Source organism: Cygnus olor, chromosome 20 (genome assembly GCF_009769625.2).
Source record: "Cygnus olor isolate bCygOlo1 chromosome 20, bCygOlo1.pri.v2, whole genome shotgun sequence".
Lineage (NCBI taxonomy): Eukaryota > Metazoa > Chordata > Aves > Anseriformes > Anatidae > Cygnus > Cygnus olor.
Window position 1 is genome coordinate 672,073 of NC_049188.1, and position 21,301 is coordinate 693,373.

At 54.5% G+C, this 21,301-nt stretch overlaps 1 protein-coding gene and 1 long non-coding RNA gene across 11 annotated transcripts in view; one reads left to right on the forward strand and one right to left on the reverse strand.

Annotated features, from left to right (window-relative positions):
• Nucleotides 1–14,930, reverse strand: part of TSPOAP1 (TSPO associated protein 1) — a 70,669-nt gene extending 55,739 nt beyond the window's left edge. For 8 of the 10 annotated variants that reach the window (XM_040532205.1, XM_040532209.1, XM_040532204.1 and 5 more), the window contains exons 1-3: nucleotides 14,619–14,930; nucleotides 2,471–2,578; nucleotides 65–193 (exon numbers count right to left, since the gene is read on the reverse strand). In XM_040532205.1, the coding sequence (XP_040388139.1) occupies nucleotides 65–193; nucleotides 2,471–2,578; nucleotides 14,619–14,915 (534 nt within the window). In that variant the 5' untranslated portion in view covers nucleotides 14,916–14,930. Of the gene's footprint in view, nucleotides 1–64; nucleotides 284–2,470; nucleotides 2,579–5,021; nucleotides 14,585–14,618 lie in introns of those variants that run through there. The other 2 variants (XM_040532208.1, XM_040532211.1) reach the window with 2 other exon arrangements.
• A 707-nt stretch (nucleotides 14,931–15,637) lies between these two features.
• LOC121057696 lies at nucleotides 15,638–19,472 on the forward strand. Its single transcript, XR_005813893.1, has 3 exons — nucleotides 15,638–15,821; nucleotides 17,089–17,264; nucleotides 18,316–19,472. It is a non-coding gene; the product is annotated as an uncharacterized LOC121057696 (long non-coding RNA).
• Nucleotides 19,473–21,301: the final 1,829 nt, after the last annotated feature.

The following is a 21,301-nucleotide window of genomic DNA, read 5'->3' on the forward strand; positions in this document are numbered from 1 at the left end:
CCAGCGGTGAGGTGCTCTCCTAGCCCAGCTTCCCATCCCAGCATTGCAGAGGCTCAACACTCACGACTTTGAGGTTTGCCTCCTGGAGTTTCCGGGCTCTCTCCTCCAGGCGTTTGGCGATCACCGCCAGCTCTGCGTTCTTCCTCTTCAGGTGCTTAACCTTCTCCTCTGTTTCAGGGAAGCAGCTCCTGCGCTGGATAACAGAAGGAGAGGATTGACCTGAAAACCCCATTCAGTCTCCCCCTGCACCCATGCTTGAAGCTGGCACTGGGGATGTCAGAGGTAACACAGGTCCCTGGCCCTGCCTGACCCACTCTGTGCCCACTGGGCTCTTCCCAACCAGGGCTTGGCCTGTTCTTGTACAACTGTCCCAGATGCTGTACACTGACCTCCACTCGTCTCCTCTCCAGTCACTGAAACCTCTGCTTTTTCTGATATTTTTGTTAACCTGACCTCTTGAACGAGAAGCCCCTTGCCCCACCCCAGTCCGTCCATCTCTGCAGCCTGTCGCTCTCTCTGCTCTTTGCAGGCTCTGCCTTTGCTGGATGGGACTGAGCACATCACCAGAGTCAGTCTATCCTGGCTGCTGGCCCTTTGGGCTTTCCCTTCCGAAGCCTGTCCAGTTCATTTCCCTGCTGTTACAGTACTCAACACATCACTGTGGATTTGTGCTGCATCACCACGTTACGCTCCGAACTTTGCTTGCTTTTTCCTTGCTCTCCTGACAATGAGACATGAGCTGAGGGGAACGGGGAGAAAGCAGCCAAGGACTTTATGATGTTTGCAAACCAAATTTCCTCTTCCTTTCTATTGATTCTGTTTGCTCTTAATCCCCTTTTATTTGTTATCTGTCCATTTCGATAAGCTGCTGCTTGCCGATGGCTTGTTCTCTCAAGGTCGTACCCAGATGTGTTGTGCTGTCTTTTCACATCAGCAAAAATGTCAGGTCAGCTGATCCTTCCAATTATTTTCTTCGCTGCCCCTGTGAGATCCCAGCACGTGCACTTGCTGCTTTCACTGCTTTATTTGCCTTTCTTCATTCAGAAGACCAAGGCTGATTTTTGAGAGTAAGATTTGATGAGAGCTTATATGATAGTGCTTTGCTAAAATCCATATGAATGCTAACGGGTGACCCCCTGAGCCTGCAGGGCGTACTGGATGTATGCTTTTAGTGTAGGAAAATGATCTAAAATATGTTTTGAATTTGGTGATATAAATCTGAAATGTTGAGTGATCAAATTTTCAAGGGCATTTTGAAGAGAAAAAAATCAACCTGAACTGTATATTTCTCAGACTCTTTCACACCTTCTAATCCTTTTCAAACAGCAGTGGTGACACAGGAAATACGAAGCTGCTGTGACATTTACATTAGGAAATGGGAAGCACCTTTGCCTAGGAGGGCATTATGGCCATACACTTCCAACGGTGCATGGACGATGTGCAATGCAAGGTCCTCTCCCTCTGCACGGTGTAGTTCAGAGCCAGGGTTGCTGATGAACCCCATTCCCAGCAGGAACAAGGAGGCTGTTCCTGGAGCATATCCTGCTGCCTGTGTCTTGGCAGCAGCACCCATCGCACTGCCTAGTCAAGCCCCGATGCCACACAGGTCCAGGTCGTTGAAGGCTGGAGCATGTTGAGCAGGTGGCTGGACCACAGCAGTGGAAGGACCTGAACTGTTGGAGGCCTCCATGGTCAGGGTCCCAGATCGGGAACTGAAAGTTTATAGGGTTGGACCAATGCAGCCCTGCCAGCATTATGGGATACTCAGACCCAGGGTGGCTACATCCCCACGCTGCAGGGCTTCACAGGCAGGGATGCTCTCTGGTGAGGGGGGGAGCATCTCCTCTTCTTATTTCCTGGCTGCCAACCATGGGCTAGGGGAGCCGAGGATGTGGAAGTTGGGCAGAACGGGGCAGCCCACACTGTGGCAGCCTGGCCCGGCTTTGGGTGGCAGGGGTGCAGCTGGAGAGCCGGGTGCTGAGCTCCAGCAGGAGCAGGGGGCAGTGCTGCGCTGTCACCCAGAGCAGGGCTAAGTGAATCAGTGTTTCTGCTTTTCCCCTTAAAGAGGAAACAAGAGCGACTTCCCCCTCCCTGCTGTCAGCTCACGGCTGCGTTGCTCTCTGCCAGCCCTAGCAGGCAGCTGCGGAAAAGCCTCTTGCGGTTGCCAGCAGGCAAATAACGCAGGACAAAGATGGCAGGGAGGGCAGCAGCAGGTCACGAGGAAGGGGTCCTGCTCGAGCCAACAGCAGGTGCAGTGCAAAGGCACCCAGGGGACACAAAGCACCCAGGCCCCCTTCTCTTTTCCCCTTGCCCTCCCCAGCTGATCCCATGTACCAGCATTTCTTGGATCTGGTGGACGATGGCAGCTCGCCCCAACCAGGGCTCCCTCCCCATGGAGAATCCCACACCCCACATTGTTGGTGTGCCGTGAGCCAACCCAGCGCCTGGCCAGGCTGCATCCTCCGCTCACCAGCAAGCTGTTTTCCTCCACGAGACTGGAGTAGCGGTGCCGCAGGTCCTCCAGTGCGCTCAGGAGCTTCGTGTTCTGGCTCACAAGGAAGCTGTAGTCAGCCCCGCTCTGCAAAACAGCATGGGAGAGGCAAGGCAGGGCTTCACCTCCCCTGGACAAGGGGGCCACGGCTGCATGCTCTCCCTGGCCCCACAGCAAGCCCAGCCCAGCTTCACTGGGAGGCCAGCAGGGTCAGGGTGCAGGCAGTGAAGCAGCAGGCTGAGACTTGGAGGCTGATTTCAGGAGGAAGAGAGGGGCTGCATGTCCTTTGGGGGTAGCAGGAACAATGGCCATAGCTGGGTGCTCGCAGAGCTGCTTTTCCAGGTTCAAGGAGATGCACGCCCTACTAGCAGCGTGGAAAGTCAGGGAGATTGCTATCAAGGACACACTGAACCCTGGCACCCACCTACAAGTGGTTCCATCACCCAGTGCCTCCCCACGGGCCAGTGGGACTGGTCACCCTGCAGAGGGTCTTGGGCTGCATCAGGGTCTCAACTTGCATCTGGGGAAAAAGCCCAAACCCTGACATTGTCTCCAGCTGCTTGCATTTTGGCATCGTACCACCTAAACCAGCTCAGATAAATGCAAGCAGAGCCAGCAAGAGCACATGCCACAACACACCAGACACATGTGCTCCTCCCTACAGCTCAGGGACCAGGCATTGTGTGGTTCTTGGAGGCGAAGAGACCTCCTCACCCCCCTCTCCATGCCAGCCACCCAGTTTGGCCCAGGAGCCTGCCCGGGAGCCAGGCCCTGGCTCTGCCCTCCCTGTGACAGCCTTGGCTCCGGAAGAAGGCAACATGCCGGATTTCTTTGCAAAATACTACCTTAATTTTGTCACATCAAAAGCAGCAGCAGCTCTGCTGGGAGCTGTATATATAGCTTGTGGTTACTGCTTCCTGCACAGAGCAGCTCGCCGCAGGCTTGCTGCCGAAGCAGGGTCCCAGAAAGTATTTTTATGCGTTAGCAAAGCTCAGAGCCAAGCTATTGCTTCTCATCTGCCGTATGGCAGCAGCAAGCCAGGCACCTCGAGAAGACCTAGACAGATGTTCTCCCAGCAGCCAGCCCAGTCTTGCAGGACCCAGGAATTCTTTGCTAGTGCCACTGAATGGCTGCAGCCATCCTCTTGCATTGCTCTGTGCCTGCAAGCCAAGGCTATGAGTGAAATGTCCCTTGGCTAACAATAAACACTTCCCAGGCTTTCCTGGCAGCAAGTCATACAATCAGCTCACAGCACAAGGACGCTGCTAAGCTCTAGGAAGTCTGAGACTGGGTAAAACTCATCACACTCTTGAACAAGACTATTTTTGGCTTCTTGATCACTTCCATCAGAGAAAAAGCACAGGAGACCAGTGCCACAAAGTCCACTGTGCCAAAACCCCCAGCATAGCTGGGCACAGCAGGCAGCCTCTCCCAACCTCTCACCCCTGTATAGAAATGCATTGGCACATCAGGGAGGAAAAACACGACTGGAAGAGACTGAAAACCAAAAGAAAACCCTCTGAAAATAAACCAGCCCTCTCCTGGCCTCACCCAATGCCCCTAGGTCCCACCAGCCCACTAAGCCCCCAAGAGGGGATATCAGGTGCCTCGAGTTCCCAGGCAGAGCTCTTTGTAGGTGTCCACCCTGCAGAAATCCCTGGGTTCAAGAAAGGTGGAGTGAAATGTCCCATGGGAAGAGATTGTACTGCCTTCCATTTGTGGGAAAGCAAACCTATATTTATTTTCCTCTTTTTTTTTCCACCCCTCTCAGCACAAAGGTGCAGTTGCTGCCTCATCCCCAGGGACATTGCACCATGGCAGCCCCCTGGCATGACAAAGAAGCCCCCAGAGCCAAGTGCCACTCACCCTGCATGGTGCAGTGATCTGGGCCCAGAGACCCAGCACCAAGTCCTGCAGCACCAGTGCCATCCCTGCTGCTTTACAGGGACAGTAATGTGTCCCAGAGAATATTTCCCCCATTGCCAGCTCCAGGAACAGCAGAGCCCTTCCTGGTGCCCATGCAGAGGATGCTGTGAGTGCTGATGGGGGCACAGAGCAGGATGAGGGCATGGGGGGAATCCTGTCAGCATTTTCCAGGCAGGCACAGTGTTGCTGTGGGACGGTTCACTGCTGCTGTCCCCAGAGCCAGGAAGGCAGCTCCTGGGATGAAGTCAGAATGCATTATTTCCATCTCCTTGCCACTGCCAAGAAGAGTAAAGCTTCTTGTCTTTGCTCTCTTCCATGCAGAGAGGCTGAGCCAGTGCCTTCTGCGCCTGGGGCAGGAGCTGGGCGGCTGTGGAGGATGCAGGGTGCTGTGGCCTCTCCCCTCTGGCAGCCAGGGCTTCTGGCACATCAGTATCGCGGTTCTGCAGGGGCTGATGGGCCCTTCTAGTGTGGCAGGGGCTCTGCTGGGGACTGACACCCAGATGGGCCCATTTAGGTCTTTGAGGCCTCTTTTCTGTAGCTACAAACCAGCGTCTTCACCAGGCCAGGCTGCAAAGACTCACAGCCACTCTCCTCCTAGCCTGGGCTAGCGGGCTGTCCCCGGTTCAGCTGCGCTCCAGAGCCCACCACACAGCAGAGGCTGAGCCCGTGCTGAGCTCCCCAGGTGCTGCTGGCTCCCCTGGGCCTGCTCCAGGCCGGGCCTGGCCCACAGCCGGGCCGCCTTCCACCTCCTAGGCCCTGCTGCAGCTGCAGCTCCTCATGGCCTCCTTAGGAGAGGGATGAGGGGCATCCATAGCCATGTGGCGTCAGGAGACCCTCGCTGCAGCACCGCCAGGGTGGTGGCTCCAAGCTTTGCCAAACCTCACCCTGGCACAGGGCCGGGGCCGGGCTGGCTGCCTGGGATGAGCCCTCCTCACAGATCGCGTGGCCAGCACTGACTGACTGTCTAGACGTCATCCCACACTCATTAAACATTCATTTCCTATAATGAAATAGCTTTTCATTTATTAACCGCTCCGCCGTTCCTCATTGCTCCTGTGCTCCGTGATGCAGCCTCACTGCAGGCATGCTTGCAGCCCCCCCACACGTTGCGTTTTGAATGGAGCTGAGGAAATCTTTGCGAGAATAGGCCTGGAGGCCCCCCCAAATGGCTCATCTTCATAAGGACACGTAGAAGTGCCTGCAGAAGCCAGGAGACAAAATCCAAAAGCTTCCCGCAATCAGGGAGGTTTGCAGCAAGCTGAAGCTGGTGGGAGCCAAGGCAGAGCTAAACCACAGAGAGGGCACAGAGAGCCCTCGTGTCCCCAGACCAGGAGATTCCTTGGCCGCTAACATAATTAATCCCAGGGACAACTTCTTTGGCCATAGAGGAAATTTTCCAAAGACAGAGCAAAGTAGGGAAATAGCAGCAGGGAGGCAGGCAGGGGAGCAGAGCACAGCTCCCTAGTGCAGCTGACACATGGCTTTGAAGCCTCTTGGTACAGTGGTAACATGATCATCTGTCACCTCTTCTGGCAGGTAGAGCCAAAAATACAGTTTCCTCATGATACATTGAGAATGAGCAAACACAGGCCTCAGCAGGACACCTACAAGAAAAGCTGCTGCTTTTTCACCTGAAAACTTCAAAAAGCAATCAAGAGCTGCAGCAGCTTTTAGAGAGCGAGGTGCCCAGACAGGCTGCTAAGTGGGTCATACAATCAAAATCCCCCAGGAACACCCAGCATCCAGCACAGTCTTTGAAGTTCTGCAGAAAACTTGCAGGAAGCCATTTGGGGGGCAGTAAATCAAACTGCGGCAGGCTTGGCAGCGCTGCTCCGCAGTGCGGCTCGGGTGGCCAAGCTGTGCTGCTGGTGCCTTGCGGCTCAGCCTGGCACGGACTGGCCCAAGGGCTTCCCCGGTCCCGCTGCCGCAACTGAACCAAAGTCAAAATCCAGCCCTGCTTGAAAATTTCAGCGGAGAAGCAGATGTCGAGGAGGAATTTACCAGGTGGCCCCATGAGCAGGAAGTCTCAGGTGGCTTTTGGCATGCTCGTGACTGTTTTTAAAACATATATAATTTTAAGATGTCCCCATGATGATTTCCCTGTCTGCAGCAGATAGGGCTGCAGTTGCCAGGTTTGCTTCACAACAGCCATCTCTGAAATCTAACCCTCCGACTGCAGATACCACTTCTTAGGTCAAAAACCACCACTACTTTCCTACTACCTTCTATATTAAACCCACTACCTCTCCCTTGTTTGAAATCATTGTCACCTGTCATGCATTAAATTCCAGGCCTCCATCATGTCAAAGCCCTATAGTTGTTCGCTCCAGCTGACTTTGGTAATTAGTCTCCTTAAATTCTCAATCCTTGCCACTTGGAAATAAAACCTGTCACTGCCGATCTGTTTTCTCCTCTTCCATCCAGGTTCAGCGGAATCGGATTCCTTGTAGAGGGAAGTTATTTTTTGTAGGCTGCTCTTCTGCAGTGCCCTCACTGCACGTCAAAAGCAAGACAAAAATAGCATCACCTCCTGCTCGGTCAGTGAGCAAGAGCAAAACCCATCAGCTGCCACTGCCGGCACAGCGAGGACACCTCGCACTGGAGTGCACATTATCTGCATGGAGGTAAAAGGGCTATTTTTGTTAAAGGTATGAGAGAAGAGACAGGCCTGGGATGCAACCGTGGTTACTCTGCCACTCCTTTGACAGGCAGCCTGTTTCCCACAGCTTCCTTCATTTTGCACCAGGTTCCTGGTTTCAGACACAAACATCTATGTTCTTTCTTTGACTTCATGACACTTCCCCAGCAGCTCCTCGCCCTGTGCGTTGCCAGCTCCTGTTTCCATGATTCAGCATTTTCTTCTGGTGCCCATCCCTCTTCCAAACACAATCTTATTTATTGTGATTTCCTCATTTATCTGATTTTTATCACCGCACGTAAGGAATTCATGGAAGAAAAAATCCATCCGAGGCTATTAATTTCAAATATACTGCCTCCAGCATGGGGAGTGCTGGAGCCACAGGTTGCAAGATATTAGGAGAATATTCAGGGAACATTCATGTTACATTTGTTCTTTCTTACACCTTTTCCCAGGCATCTTATTCTGCACACCCTCTGACCACTGCCAGCTTGTCTTAAGTTCCCCACAATGTATTTAAAATGAGAGATACAGCTAAAATTGGAGTCTCACAAGTTCAGGTCCTCTCTATCTTTGAAGTTTCTTATGAAAGCATTATCATCAGTCCCAGAAAAACAAAATCAGGTGCTCCAAGAGGAGAAAAATCAGCTTGATAGCCCTGATCACCCTGGCTGGGCTGCCCTTTGACGAGCTCAACTTCTCCAGTCTTCCCAGATGGAGAAAAATTAAAGTCCTTGCAGCACTGAGACTAGGAATGTGAGTGGAAAATAAAATCCTGAGACAGAGGCAGAATCCAAGACTGCAGTCAGGTCCAGCATACAATATGGAGCAATTTCTCACCTTTAACAACAAATCCAAAATACAAGAAGTTTTGCAAGTAGATGAGAAAATGATACCTTCATACCACAAGGCTGCTGGAAAAGCAGCTCTGAACTATTCTTGGCATACTGTGTATGCATTTCTTCATCTTTCATGATCAGACATAAAACAGATCAATCAGTTGAGAGAGCCAGAGGATTTGGAGAAGCCCTTTTCTGTCCCCACAAGGCCAGCCTGTCCCTGTGCCACAAAGCCCAGCACAGAGACCAGAGCAAGCAGCCCTGTGTGGGATGGACCCAGTGGGAACACTTGAAGTGGAAAGGTCCTGCCAAGGGCGCAGGCGCTCATCTAGCTGAATGACTGCTGGTACCATCTGTACTGGAGTTGCTCCTTGTCCTGCTCTCCAGTGTGGTCCAGAGACCTTTAACCAACACTTCTTCCAGCTGGGAGTTACCTGCCTTACACAGAGGCATGACAGTGTGGGTGGCCCCATGAAGGATTTCCCAGCTGCAACCCAACCTCTCTCCATGTTAAATGCAAATCTTTTTGCAAATCCAGGATATGCATCCAGAAAATGCAGCTGGTGATTGCTGGGATATGATCCAACTTGTTTAGTAGATAACCTACAGTGTAGGGTTATACACGGTATGACAACAACATGACCTGCCTGCCCTTGGGTCACTCTGGGATCCTTGGGCACCCCTAAGTCCCTTGTAGGGCCCTTTTCCATCTACACACCTCATGAGAAAGATGCCCGCATTTCACAGGGGAAGAATCATGTACTAAGCCTCTTCTGCCAACTGCCCAATTAGCACTGAGATACAAGCTTCTCGCTTTTCTCTTAGCAGCTTTCTGAAAGATTTGGTCTAGCCCCACAGCAGTAAAGCAGGATTGTGCTCCATCCCCACCACGGTAAGGGGAGCCTAATAGTCTTTCTGCTTTCATTGCAGAGAGAAACTGAAGAGATTATTTCTCTTCATTGCACAGCTTGAAATATATGAAAGTCAGGGTACATGCTGTAAAACCCAGTTTGTTTGTAAAACTCAGGTGACCAACGGAGCCAAGACAGCCAAGCCTTCTTCTTCCATTGCAGATTTTCTAGGTGCTGCTGAGCAAGTCATTGAATCTGCAGAGAAGCAGGCACAAGTAATGACATTTACACTAGACAAAAGCAACACATAGAAGTGGGAAGTAAATGTGTTAACATCCTCAGTGCAAACACAGAAAGACGGGTGGCTTCACAACCTCTGCTTCTTGCGTACTCATCTGCATTGCCCATCCTTTGAGCTAAACATGTGGGTATTGGCTTCCTACAGAAGGTGTTGGAGATTTTTGTTGTTTAGGTCTGAACAAAGGTCAGCCTGCAGCTCCCAGCACTGCAGGCTCCAGCCCAGGCAGCCCCAAGGTCTTCATGGAGCATCTGGACTCTTTAGATGCCACATGTCAGATAATTCTATTTTGTAAGTATGCAAAAAAACCTGGGGAAGAGTGATAAAATTTAGCTCTTTCCAGGTTTGGTATTTTGATGGCTGGAGCAGGGACGATTGTTCTCTGATATCTCATCTTTCTTGTAACAGAAACTCTAATCCAAAGAACCACTCCCTGGAAAGGCATGAGACTTGAGAGGCATAAGAAAGGCACGGTACTGACAAATGCACGTGGGAATGAGGCTCCTGTCTACAGGGAGCAGCCTGGGGCTGTGCCAGGGCTTCACCCCTGGAGGCCATGGAACTGCGGTTCAGTAAATCCCTACCCCAGGAGGAAGTGCCACTGCCCTCTAACAGGATCACAGCTTGAAAAGTTAATACCCGGTCTCCTTCCTACTTCAGAGCCTCAGCAATGGTGTTTGTGGTCTCACAAGTTGCTTTTATTGAGTACAGAGACTGTATTACCTAATGCATTCACCTCTGAAGAGATGGATGCCCTCTTGAACCTTGGAAGACACATCATAGAACTAGAGTGGCAGATTTTGTATGCAGAGCTCAGTTTTTGCCCAGGTATCTGCCCCACAGTTCTCTACCATGTGTGTCTGTTTTCAGAATTACTCGCAGTTTCCCAGGGGCCAAGAGCACCTTTTCTGCTTGGGTCGTATTTGCTTAAAAAATGTTCTGATTGCCCAGACTCTGGCACATTGGGAACAGCGTTTATTACATATTGCAGTGAGCAAGAATTCACTGGCCAAAATGTGATTTTAAGATTTTGTCCTGGACTGACAAGCCCCAAATCTCTAATGTCTTTAACAAGTAGATGGAGGACAAAGAAATCATTTCCTTGCACTGCTCACAAGAGCCAAAGGCACTGTTTGGTGATCAATATGGGAATGTGAATGGCAAGAGCAGTAGAAGACTTACAAACTGATGCCCAAAAGGGTATTTTCCAAGAACTGCTAAACAGATGGCTCAGCTGCAGAAAGCCTGTACTCAAAGCAGGAGGAGGCCAACAAGGCTGCCGGCATTGCATGTGCCATCTCTCTTCATGTAGTTCCAGCAGGAAGGGGGACTACAGCCGCAGGACACCCAAAACAAAGAAGCAAAGGCATTGGCAAGTTCCCTTGTGGAAAATGTACAGAGGGTGAAATGAGAAAGATGCTGAGACAAAAGATCGTGGTGCAGTAACAGCCAACTCCCCAAACCAGTTTGTCATCACCGGTCCAGAGGAGCCAAGGACACAGTGAGGAGGCAATGGGCTGGTGCCCCTCGTCCTCCATGTCCCACACAAGTGACGTTTCCAAGACATTTGGACATGTCTTTGTGCTGACAGTACAGGTGAGTAGAGTCAGCTTTCTCAGAAAGATAAGTAAAATAAAAATCACTTTCCCCTTCCAAACAGTCTTGCTTTGTGCTTTCTTCCATTCATTCCTACAAATAAAATCACACTGGGTGTTCATGGCAGACAGCTATCTGCAGTTGGCCATACGTTCGTAATGCTTGCAGAAAATGGCACTAAGTCATTTGCATGAGGCTGAGTGTTGCCAAGAAAAATTAATTTACTCAGATTTTGAGCAAGATGGAGTACGATCTTTTTCTGATTGGGATTCTCTGAAATGGTGTCCATAACAGCCAGAACTGGCCCCAGTACCCAGGAAGGCCTTCTCACCTTCCTACCGTATTTTATTTTGCTGATCTATCCTTTTAGTCAGGGGTGCAGCTGTACATGTCCTCAGGCATTAAATGAATAGTTTTTCATCTACGGAACGTTCAAAGCTCTTAAAATACCATGAATTCCTGCAAAAGGAACTGAGCTTGTTGTTAAATGCAGCTTGTCCTGAACACTTGGCATGGAGGATGTTTACCAGCATTTTATAATTCTTACTGTATCTGTGATTTGTGTTAAGTCCCATTGAGAGCAACAGCTTTTTTTCTGTGGACATTTAAATTCCTACTGATTTGGGGGCTCCTTGGATTAAGCATCTTCATTTGGGTTTTACAGAGTAATTGAACACCCTTAGCTCCCTCTGACCTCAGAGAGAAAGCTGCATGCTTGGCTTTTCAGAAATTCAGATCCAAAGTGGCCTCCTGAGATTGAGAAGTAGTCACGTTAGCCAACTCTGAGCATCCTAGCCATGCTCCTTGCTTTTGTGGCTCATGAGATGCCAGAACAGGGATGGTTAAGCTGCTGAGCTTATCCCATCTGTACATGAAGCTGGATAGGCTGGTGGGGGACTAATCCTGGAAACGGAGGGTACAGAGAATATCCAGAAAGTGAACAACCTTGTTCCTTTCCCCTCTATCAATTTAGGGCATCAGGAAAAAGCCTTCAGTTCAGCAACCCACCCCCAAACCATCCCAAATTTCCAGGACCAAAGCAGATCTCAGCAGGGCAGCACCCCACAGCAGATGCAGAAAACTGAGCTCTTCCGGGAAATGCTCTAAAACCGTTCTGACAGCACTATGAGAAGTTTCCAGTTTCCAACCAGACTGTATCTGTGACACTATGACCCCATTCTTCCTACATAGTATTTTACATAGTGTTTTTCTCCCCTGATATTCATTATTCTGATTGGGATCCTAAACCTGCCGTACCTGGAGATTCTCAGCAAGAAAGTCGTTTCTTACCTTCTGTGTCTACACAGAAATTTTGGAAAGCAAGACCAGAGTGATTTCAAAGGCCTTGGAACAAGAATACATTCATGAGATCAAGCCCCCAAATAGCATTAGTCAGTAGTAAGATGGGGGATGCACGTCTCTGCTGTTACTCTGCAGAGGAGCTAGGAAATCCTGCAGTGCATTGCAGGACGCAGAGGAGCACAGCAAATGGAGGGGAAAAAATGGGCACAGGGCAATTCCCACAGGACCTCTGAAGAACATTCATCTCAAGGAGTCTACTGTAGCTTTGGGACAGGGTTAGAGAGGTGGAAGGGTCCCAATCTTTGGAGATATTCAACACTTGCCTGGACAGGCCCTAAACAACGTTATCCAGCTCTGGAGCCAACTCTGCTCCAGACAGAGGCTGCATGGGATGCTGCAGGTGTTCCCCTCAGCCCCATCCCACTTCTCTATCTCCACAGTTCCCTTGCCAGCTCCCATATGGGAGAAGGGAGGCAGCTCTCCAACCCCTGCACTCCAGAGGGATCTAAGCAAGAAAGCTGAGATTAACTTGACCTACAGAAAGTCTTAACATCTGCCCCTAGACTGGCCCTGAGGAAATGGCACAGCATTAGTGGCAGAGGCTGGTACACACGACAAGAACTTCATCATAAAATCAACCTCTTTAATCAACTCTGTCAGTGATGAGCCCTCAAGAGGCTCTTCCCCACACTAGGAGATACTCCCTGGAGGCAGCTGCCCTGTTTGCATAATGCAGCACTGACATCCCAAGGACAGAAGTCCTGGACTCATAAAGGAAACCCAGCTCTGTCTGCAGGGCACATGGCGTTGGTAGCGCTTGTCCCAGCCTGGCCAGGAAGAGCCATGCTTTGCAGGGGAGCTCCCTGTTGGATCTGAAACAGAGATCAGTTGCAAGCCTTTCATATCACTTGACTTTAGGAGGAAGTGCTGGATCTCCTTCCAGGAGATGACACATTAACCTTTCTGGGGATCAACAGCAATGTTAAAGATGTAACATTATCACGAGTACCACCACAGTATCACCAGTACTACCACAGTAATGTCATGGTACTGCCACGGTCCCACTATGGCACTAACACAATACACGACAGTACCACCAGGTGCCACAGTACCATTGCTATGTCAAGTACCATCGTGGTACTGACTCGGTAAGCCGGTGCTGTGGTGACACTACCATGGTGCTGCCAAGCCCATGAAGTGGGAAGGGAAATAGTCATCTGCCATGTTGGGACCACCCAGGATCCTAGGGAAAATTCAAAGCAGCCCAAAGACCAAGGGAAACTGGGTGATGGATGCTCAGCAGTCACAGCCATTGAAACCAAGTGGGGGTCCTCGCCCCCACCACTGCCATCCACACATGCAGCTGGTGCCTGGGGTACCCACTGCAGGATCAGCCAGAGCTGGGTGCATGGCTCCTACCCCACAGGGTGCTCTTCAACTGCTGGAACACCCGCAAGGACCTGTTTGCGCCATCTCCTGCCCCTTGCCACCCTCCCCGGACAGCATGAGGCAGTCCTGTGGGGCAGAATAAAGCTGAGCCCCAGAGCGAGGAGCACCAACACCAAGACAGGGTGCTCCCCCCCTCCCTCACCCGCTGGCTCTCCTGAAGCAAGAGAAGATGTTAAGTTTGGCACAATTGGTTTGAGTCTTGGGATGGACAGATAAGGGAGATGGGAGCAGAAATGCTTCCCATTCTGCTGCCCCAATTTTGTCTGGGGTGCTTCTGGAACAACCAAGAGCTGTGACCAGAGGTGGACTACGGACTGCGTGGTTAGATGCGGCACTTCCCTAAGCATCACGATAAACAGCCATTCAAAAAAGACCGATAAGAGACTGCTTGAACGAAACAATTTTCTCTCCTGGTGGGTTTCCAGCAGTACCCTTGCTCCTGTGAGCTGGTCCAGCCACCCTCCAGCTGTGCTCAGGAGCACAGCACTGGCATAGCTCAAAAATCTCCTGCTAAACCCCAGCCAGCTCGGCTCACCTCTTCTTCCCCACACTCAGGAAGAACAGGCTGAGAGCTTATTCCTTCCCTATTTTAAAAGCATCACAGAGTCACCTCAGAGCGCCAGGGGATCCCAGAAAGATGAGCGACTTTAGCCAAGGAAAGGGAGGGTGAGTTGTCATAAACAGGGCCAGCTAATGAACTTCTGTGGCCTGGATTGAGGGGGTGAGGCTCCTAGGAAGCCTTTTCAGCTGTTTTCAGAGAGATGCTGCGAGGGGCTGGGCATTGCGTTGCCTCGAGGTGCCCTGCTTTGTCTGCAGGGACAAGATCCCCCCGCCCACCCACCAAGCCCACAACCCCTCCAGACCACCCTGCTGGAAGAGGGCATGCTCCGGACGCAGGTGGCACTGAACCGTGTCCCCTTCACCACCCTCAGAGCCACCGATGCTGCTGGGGCGAGGAGATGCCGCAGGGCTGGGGGAGCCCCGGGCTGACAGGTCTGTGCCAGGGGCCAGCTCCGGCACCAGCAGGGCGGCGGCAGCTGGAAATCCCTGCCGAGGGGCAGCGCGGGGAGCGGCTCCTTCCCTCGCCCGCGCTGCGTGGCAGCGGCTCCGGCAGCTCCCGGCCCCGCGGGGTCGGTGCCGTGGGGTGGCTCAGCCGCGGCCCGGCGCAGCCGTCCGGCCCCGCGACGCCTCTCGCCCCGGAACGCGCCTCGCCGGGCAGCCGCCCTACCTGGGCCAGGCCGTCTGTCCGCTCGCGTCCGAGCCCGTCCATGGCTTGCCGAGGCCTAACGAGCTCCGGCGCGGGGCGAACCCGCTGCGGGTCCGCCGGGGGGGCGCGGAGGCTGCTGCGGGAGCCCTCCTGGGGCTGGGCTGCTCCGGCCCCCTCCGGGCCCGGGGACGGCGGGCGGCTCGCCCTGCCGGCGGCTCCCCCCGAGCCCTCACGCGTGGCCGGCGCCGGGGCCACGTCCGGGCGGGCGGAGGCCGCGGGGACGGCGTCGCCCGTCTGCGGCGGGTCCGGCTCCTCCATGGCTCACGCTGCGGCGCGGGGGGCTGCCCGCAGCTGCGGGGACCGGCGCGTGCACCCCGAAGGCATCAGAGCGGCGGCGGCGGCGGGTGCCCGGGCCGCGCTCCCGCCCGGCGGGGACGGAGGCGGCGGCAGCATCCCCGCGCCCGGGGAGGCTCCGTCCCCGCCTGGATCCGCCGGCTCGGCGGGCGGGCGGGCGGCTGCCGGTGCGTGTGCGCGTCCGTGCGCGCGTGTGTGCCCGCGTGTCTGCGCGTGTGCGCGTGTCCCACCCCGCACGCACACGCGCTCCGCTCCCGCACCCTACAAAGGCCGCCCGCTGCCCCCAGCCCCGCCGACCCCCGCGCCGCCCCCGGCCCCCTGCCCGCCGAGGCCCGGGCCGGCCGCCGCGGCGCCGTGACGCCGGTGGGGGGCCGCGGGCGCTGCCCGCCCCTCGCCGCGGCCTGGCGGAGCTCCCCCCCGCCGAGCCTCGCAGCCCCCGGCGGCCGCGCGGCCGAGCCGTGGACGCGGAACCCGGGCCTGGGCACCCCGCCGGGAGGAACGCCGGCCCCGCCGGTTTCCATGGCAATGGTGCGGGAACGGTGCCGGCTGCCTGCCGATGAGGCGGCGGGGGGCTGCGGCGGCGGGCCGGGGGGGCCCCGCCGCCATCCCGCGGCCCCCCGCCTCGCCCGGCCCACGGGGTGCTGGCGGCAGGGTCCCGCCGGGCCCCGCGGCCCCCCCGGGCACGGCTCGCCCCCCGGCGCAGGGGGTTGGGGGTCCCTCCGTGGGGAGCCCCGCGCGTTTCCCCGTCCCCTCCGGCCCTGGGATCGCCGGGTGTCCCGCTGGTGCTGCCCCGCAGGGCCGAGCACTGTCACGACCCGCTGCCGCAAACACGAGCTTGGGCCCTGCCAGCCCACGGAGGGGCTGCGGTGGGTGAGGCGCGATGTGGGAAGGGAGGGGGCTGTTGGGGTTGGCGTGGTCCAGGCGTGCGGACAAGAGACGAGAGTTAGCGGCATAGCGCTGCAGCAAAGCTCGCACAGAGCCACAGAGGTGCCTGCTGCCCGTCTCGCTCTCCAAGGATGGAGGCCACCCCACACAGTGGGCCGCACAGCACCAGTGATGCTCGGGGAGAGCCCCCGCCCCGTTCCCCAGGACGCCCACTTGTCCTCGCTCCCCAGCCTAGCTCCTGCCTTGTCCTGCAGCAGAGCACGGTTTGGCTATCCCTCGGCTGCTGCTGCTCAGCTGAGGACAGACCCCGCCTGCTGCGTCGGCATGCGTGGCTGCGGGGTAGACAGTGTTTTGTCACGGTGTTGCTCCATTTGTGGCCGTGGCTCCAGGTGAGGTACACGCAGTAGGCTCAGGTGGCTGGCATGCACGTTTCAGAGGCTGCTTTGTGAGCACTGTCTGTGGTAGCTCAGCAGGCACACCCAGACGTGCAGGGTGCAGATGTGTCACCTACTGAAACAGATGCCACTAGCTGCGTGTCAGTTCTGCCTGAGCACAGGCAGTGCAGACATCACCACCAAGAGCGGTTTTCTCACCGCTGACTGTAAAGTCTGCAGATGACCCACTTAGATGCTGTGGGGAGTTAACACCAGGTCTAACAGTCCCACATCTGGCAGCATCCTCGGAGCCTGCCATCACCCAAATCCAGGATCTCTGAGCTCTTAATTTTAAAGAGTGTTTGTTGTGATCATCGCCAAGCTGGCCACAAGCAGTGAACACGACCAACAGACCAGAGGGAAAATTTCACACAGCAGATCCCACCTACCCGCATCTTCTGATACTTGCATATCTCCAATCACTAGCTCAAGTGACCCCCTCCAGGAGCACTCAGGATGAGTCCCACTGCCTTCCACTGCCAGGAGGAGACCTGGAACCCCCTGGTCCCTGCCCATGACCGTTTTCCTCCCCAGGAGAAGCCAGGCAGGATCTCCGGGTGCTGCACAAGTGCAGAGCAAGGCCCAGGTGCTGCACAGCTTGCTGACAAGACAGAATAAGAAGGTTTAATTAGCAGGACGCGAGAGCCAGCAGTGGGAAGGGAAACGTGCCACTGATAAGATCATGTGGTTGCGAGCAGCACACGGCACACGCTGCTCAAACAGCACAGCCTCCTTGGGAACCCTGCTCCGACACGTCTTGTTTTGCACTTCCACTGCCATGTGCTGCTCACCACAGCAGTATCTGCTTATCCCACCAGGGAACTGCTGCTATCACCAGACCTCCTGGGCAGCTCTAGGCTTCTCCTGCTCACCAGTGCCAGACCCGCGTGGCTCCATGGTGCTCCCAGGACCTGCTGCCCTGGAGTATCAGGGGCCAGGGCCAAGCCAGGCACCCATTTTCTCCTCCCGCAGTCCTACAGAAGACCCCAGTCAGGTGAGATGAAGTCAGGTGAGATGGTGGCACATCAATGGCATCCACACTGAACCCATAGCCATGAGCTGTCCCTCCCTGAAGAGACTGGATGCATTCTGGCTTCCTGAGCTTGGCAAGCTGGAGGTGCTCTTACTCCTTGGCCAGCCAGCTGGATAAATCAGGGCCATGGACCGTTCTCAGGGAGGAAAGAGAAATCCATCTGGGTTATTAAACAAAGGCACAGTGGCTCGGGAGCTCCCTGAGCTGACTGAGTGAAGTCTTCATGAGAGCTGTGGGGACGAAATGCTACAGGCACCTCTAGGTACCCCTTGGTCCCCCAAGTCATGCAAGCACCTGCTGTGGGTCTGTGCTCCATGTACATGAGATGGAGCAAAGTGTTTCCTTAGAAAGACACTTGAAGCTCTCCTAAGACAGAGGAAATGACAGGCTTAGGGAAAACAAGCAATGGCATTGAGCAATTAATGAAAACCAGGTGACAGTAGAGAGGCTGAGATCAACAGTTCAAGCCTGGCAAGCTGAAAAAGGACTGCCCCCGAGCAGCACCCACTGCTCTCTGAAGGCCTCCAAGGAGCCAAGGTGCAGATACAGAGTGCACAGACCCCAGGGCCTCCTGCCTTCTTCCACTGTGGAGCAGCAAGAGTGGACGTGCTTCATGGCAGAGAAGAAATAAGGAGCCAAAAGTTGACCCCAGGGCCCTCAAAAATCAGGGAGCCATCCCACAGGTTTTGAGCAGGACACTGATAACAGGGTCCATTGGCAGTCTCCGGACAAGGTGAGATGAACCAGGACCAGTGGCTCCCCATGAGACTGCTCAGGGCAATTAAGACTAATTAGTGTCCTCAGGGTCCTATCGAGCTTCTCCTCTGTCTCAGGGGATGGAGTTTGATGGGGCCAGGAAGGATTAATGGGAGCTCCTGTAGCTCTCTGTGGTCTCAGCTGGGGAAGGAGGCTGAGGCCGTGCCAGCCCTGGGTGACCTGTGCCCTGCTGCAGGGGTGGTGGCACTGGGGCAGTTGGTGGGCACTGACCTGCTTCCATCCTCCTTTCCCGCAGGCCTCTGAGGACAGCCCCAGTGAGACCAGGACACGTGGTGACACCAATGGGAGCCCACTCTCCCAGCTGAGACCCTCGGCGTCTGCTTCCCACCTCCCTCGACCCATCCCAGGGCCACCAGGGCTGGGGGTTTGCTCCGGCACGTCCTGGTGCAGATCTGGGGAGGAGACATGAACATCTGTGATGCCCATGCTTGCAAGGATTTCCTGGGCACTGTTGCATGGGAAATGTGCATTTGTAGGACACAGCATTGTGCTGGGGGTGCGTGTGTCCCTGGGCATGCATGAGCACATGGGCTGAGCACAGCATGGCAGGGGCCACCAGGCGCAGGAACCAGCTAAAAGCAGCCCTGCAGGGAAGGGGATGAGCTCAGCTGGGCGCAGGGCACGGTGCAGCCCCCCCGCAGATGTGGTGGCTCGTGTTCTGCAGTGTGGAAATCCCACTGCTTGCACCGAGGCTGGTGCATGTGGGACTGGGGCATTTGTGTGGGTCTGAAGACAGTGTGGGGAGCCTTCCACTGCCCTCAAGGCCCCGTTGGGCTGGGGGCTGCACAGCCTTCCCGCGGCCACAGCATTGACCCGGGCGAGGAGAAACGCGCCGAGGTCCTTCTGAGACTGGCAGTTCCACCCAGTAGGGAACGGACACGTTTCCTTGCAGGAACCAACCCATGCATTCAGCACACAGGGAGGGCACTAAAAAAGGAGCTGTGTTTAAAAGAAAAAAAAAAAAAAAGTTGCAGTTTCTGTTTTGCTGCTCTCAGCAAGAAATACGTTTCCAACGTCTCTGCAGGCAGTGAATGCTGGGTGGTTATAATATTTGTGACCATAATGTTCATCAATCATAAGTATCCAGTATTTACATTGCCTAATACTTACATATTCATTATTAGGAACATGACCTTTCAAAACTTCTGTATATTAAAACTGTAAACTCAAGCTTTGTTTTCCTTTTAGGCACGCAACAAAATGAAAGCTGCTTGGGGCAGGCTGCGCTGCTTCCTTTTCTTTTTTTTTAGCTCTTTCTCGTTTCTACTGTTTAAAAACTTGTCTCCTTGTGACCATGACTGCAGTTTTGATTCGATTTTTTTTCCTTCCATATCCCTTTCAAGCACTCATGAAGCCAGAGAACCTGGGAAGCTCGGACAGTGAAGCGAAGGCCAAACCTCTCTGGCCTCTCTGGCCTCTCAGCTCCTCTCTGGCCTCTCAGCTCCTCTCTGGCCAGCTGTGGGTACCCAAAGTGAAAGGAAAATATCCCATTCTCAACAAAACCACCCACAAGTGCTCCTAAAACCAGCACAAGAAATTTTACAAAAAGTGGAAGCCTTCCATTAAAATTTGGACAGAAGGAAAGGAAAAAAAATGTGGTTTTACTGTATTTTTCTACTGTTTTTAGGTGCCTTTCCCAAGGCTAGGAGATGGGGAATCAAAGCCAAGCATGGGGATGCCCACAGGTGTTTGGGAACTGACATTTGGGCACTGGGGACCTGGGAAGCCAGAACATGGGGCCAACAGCGTGGATGGGCTGTGTGTGTGGGGACAGTGACCACAGGAGTGTCTCATTCCCTCTCCATGTGAAGGTGGCAGGGCTGCGGCAGGACGTGGCCACTTTGCCATGAGCCTGGACGGACACGGGGCGCAAGTCCCACTGCGTGGTGCTGGTGTCCTTCGTGCAGTTTCTAACACCCCTGAGCCCCCCAGGCCCTGTCCCCATGCAAGCTCACAGTGCCCCCCAGCTGCTGGCCATGGCCTTGGGGCACTGCAGGTGTCTTTTTCCAGTTTTTGCGTTTCCCAGGAATAGAATAAAAAAGACAAAGTCCACAAGTCAAAACTGAAAGAGTTTTATTTAGCAGCATCCTGCCATCGTGCAGCCACGCAAAGCCATTCGCCAGCCCCCCCCCCACCTCTCCCTGCCCGCACATGGCCGCCACCACCCAGCTCCCCACAGGACTTTGCCACACGTGACCTGAAGATGGGGCAGAAAAGCATGAATCGCAGGCTTTGCTACTTACCTGGCCCCTCAGCCCCATGTCCCAGGCGTGCTGGCCCGGTGGCAGAAGGGACGGTGGTGGTGCCGGCGCCAGCCTGTCCTTGGCTCCCCAGCTGTGCGCAGCTGGTGGCCGGCCCGCAGGTGGCCAGCAGTGCTCTCTTCTCCGTAGCCCACAGTACACTCATCCATAAAGTAGGAAACACTACACCCTGCAGTGCTGTTTAGTAGTGCTTTCTACTTTATGGGTGACTGCACTGTCTCTCAGTCGGTGTCGGCGATGCTCTCCTCCGGCGACGTGGTCTCCTCCGCCTGCACCCCGCGCGCCCAGCCGTGGGGATGCTTCCATGTCAGCATGGCCAGGGGGCGCGAATGGCAGGGCTGGCTTTGCCCTGGGGACAGGGAGCCCCTGCTGGCATCACCTCCTGCCCTGGGGAGCCGTGCCAGGCACAAGGGACATCCTCACCTCATCTCCATGGGGGAGATCCTGCCTGGTACCCCTGAAACCCCACCCTTGGCACAAAGGGCAGCCTCGCCTTCCCAGCCACCCTACCTCCTACACCATCATTCCCCCTCAAGCCCTATCCTGGGCACAAGGGACTCTGTCACCTTGTCCCCAAGGGGGGCATCCCACCTCAGACCCCATGCTGCCCACAGAGAACCCCCTTGCTTTGTCCCCACTGGAGGGGATCTCACCTCAAACCCCATCATCCCCTCTCAAACCCCGTCCTGGGCAAAGATAGCCTCTTTGCCTTACCCTCATAGGGAGACCCTCATCTCATACTCTGTCCTGTTCACAAAGGTCCCCCTTGGACTCTTCCCAAACTGAGGTTGAGCTGCCCCCCTTGAGTTGTCTCCCTTGATGGGAAACATTCCACCTTAAACCTTAAACTCTGTTGTTGGCCTTCAAACCCCATCCCTCGCCTTGATCTTAAATTTGAGATCCCACCATAAAGTCCCTCATTGTCCCTTGAAGCCTATCTGCTTCACAGAGGAACCCTTT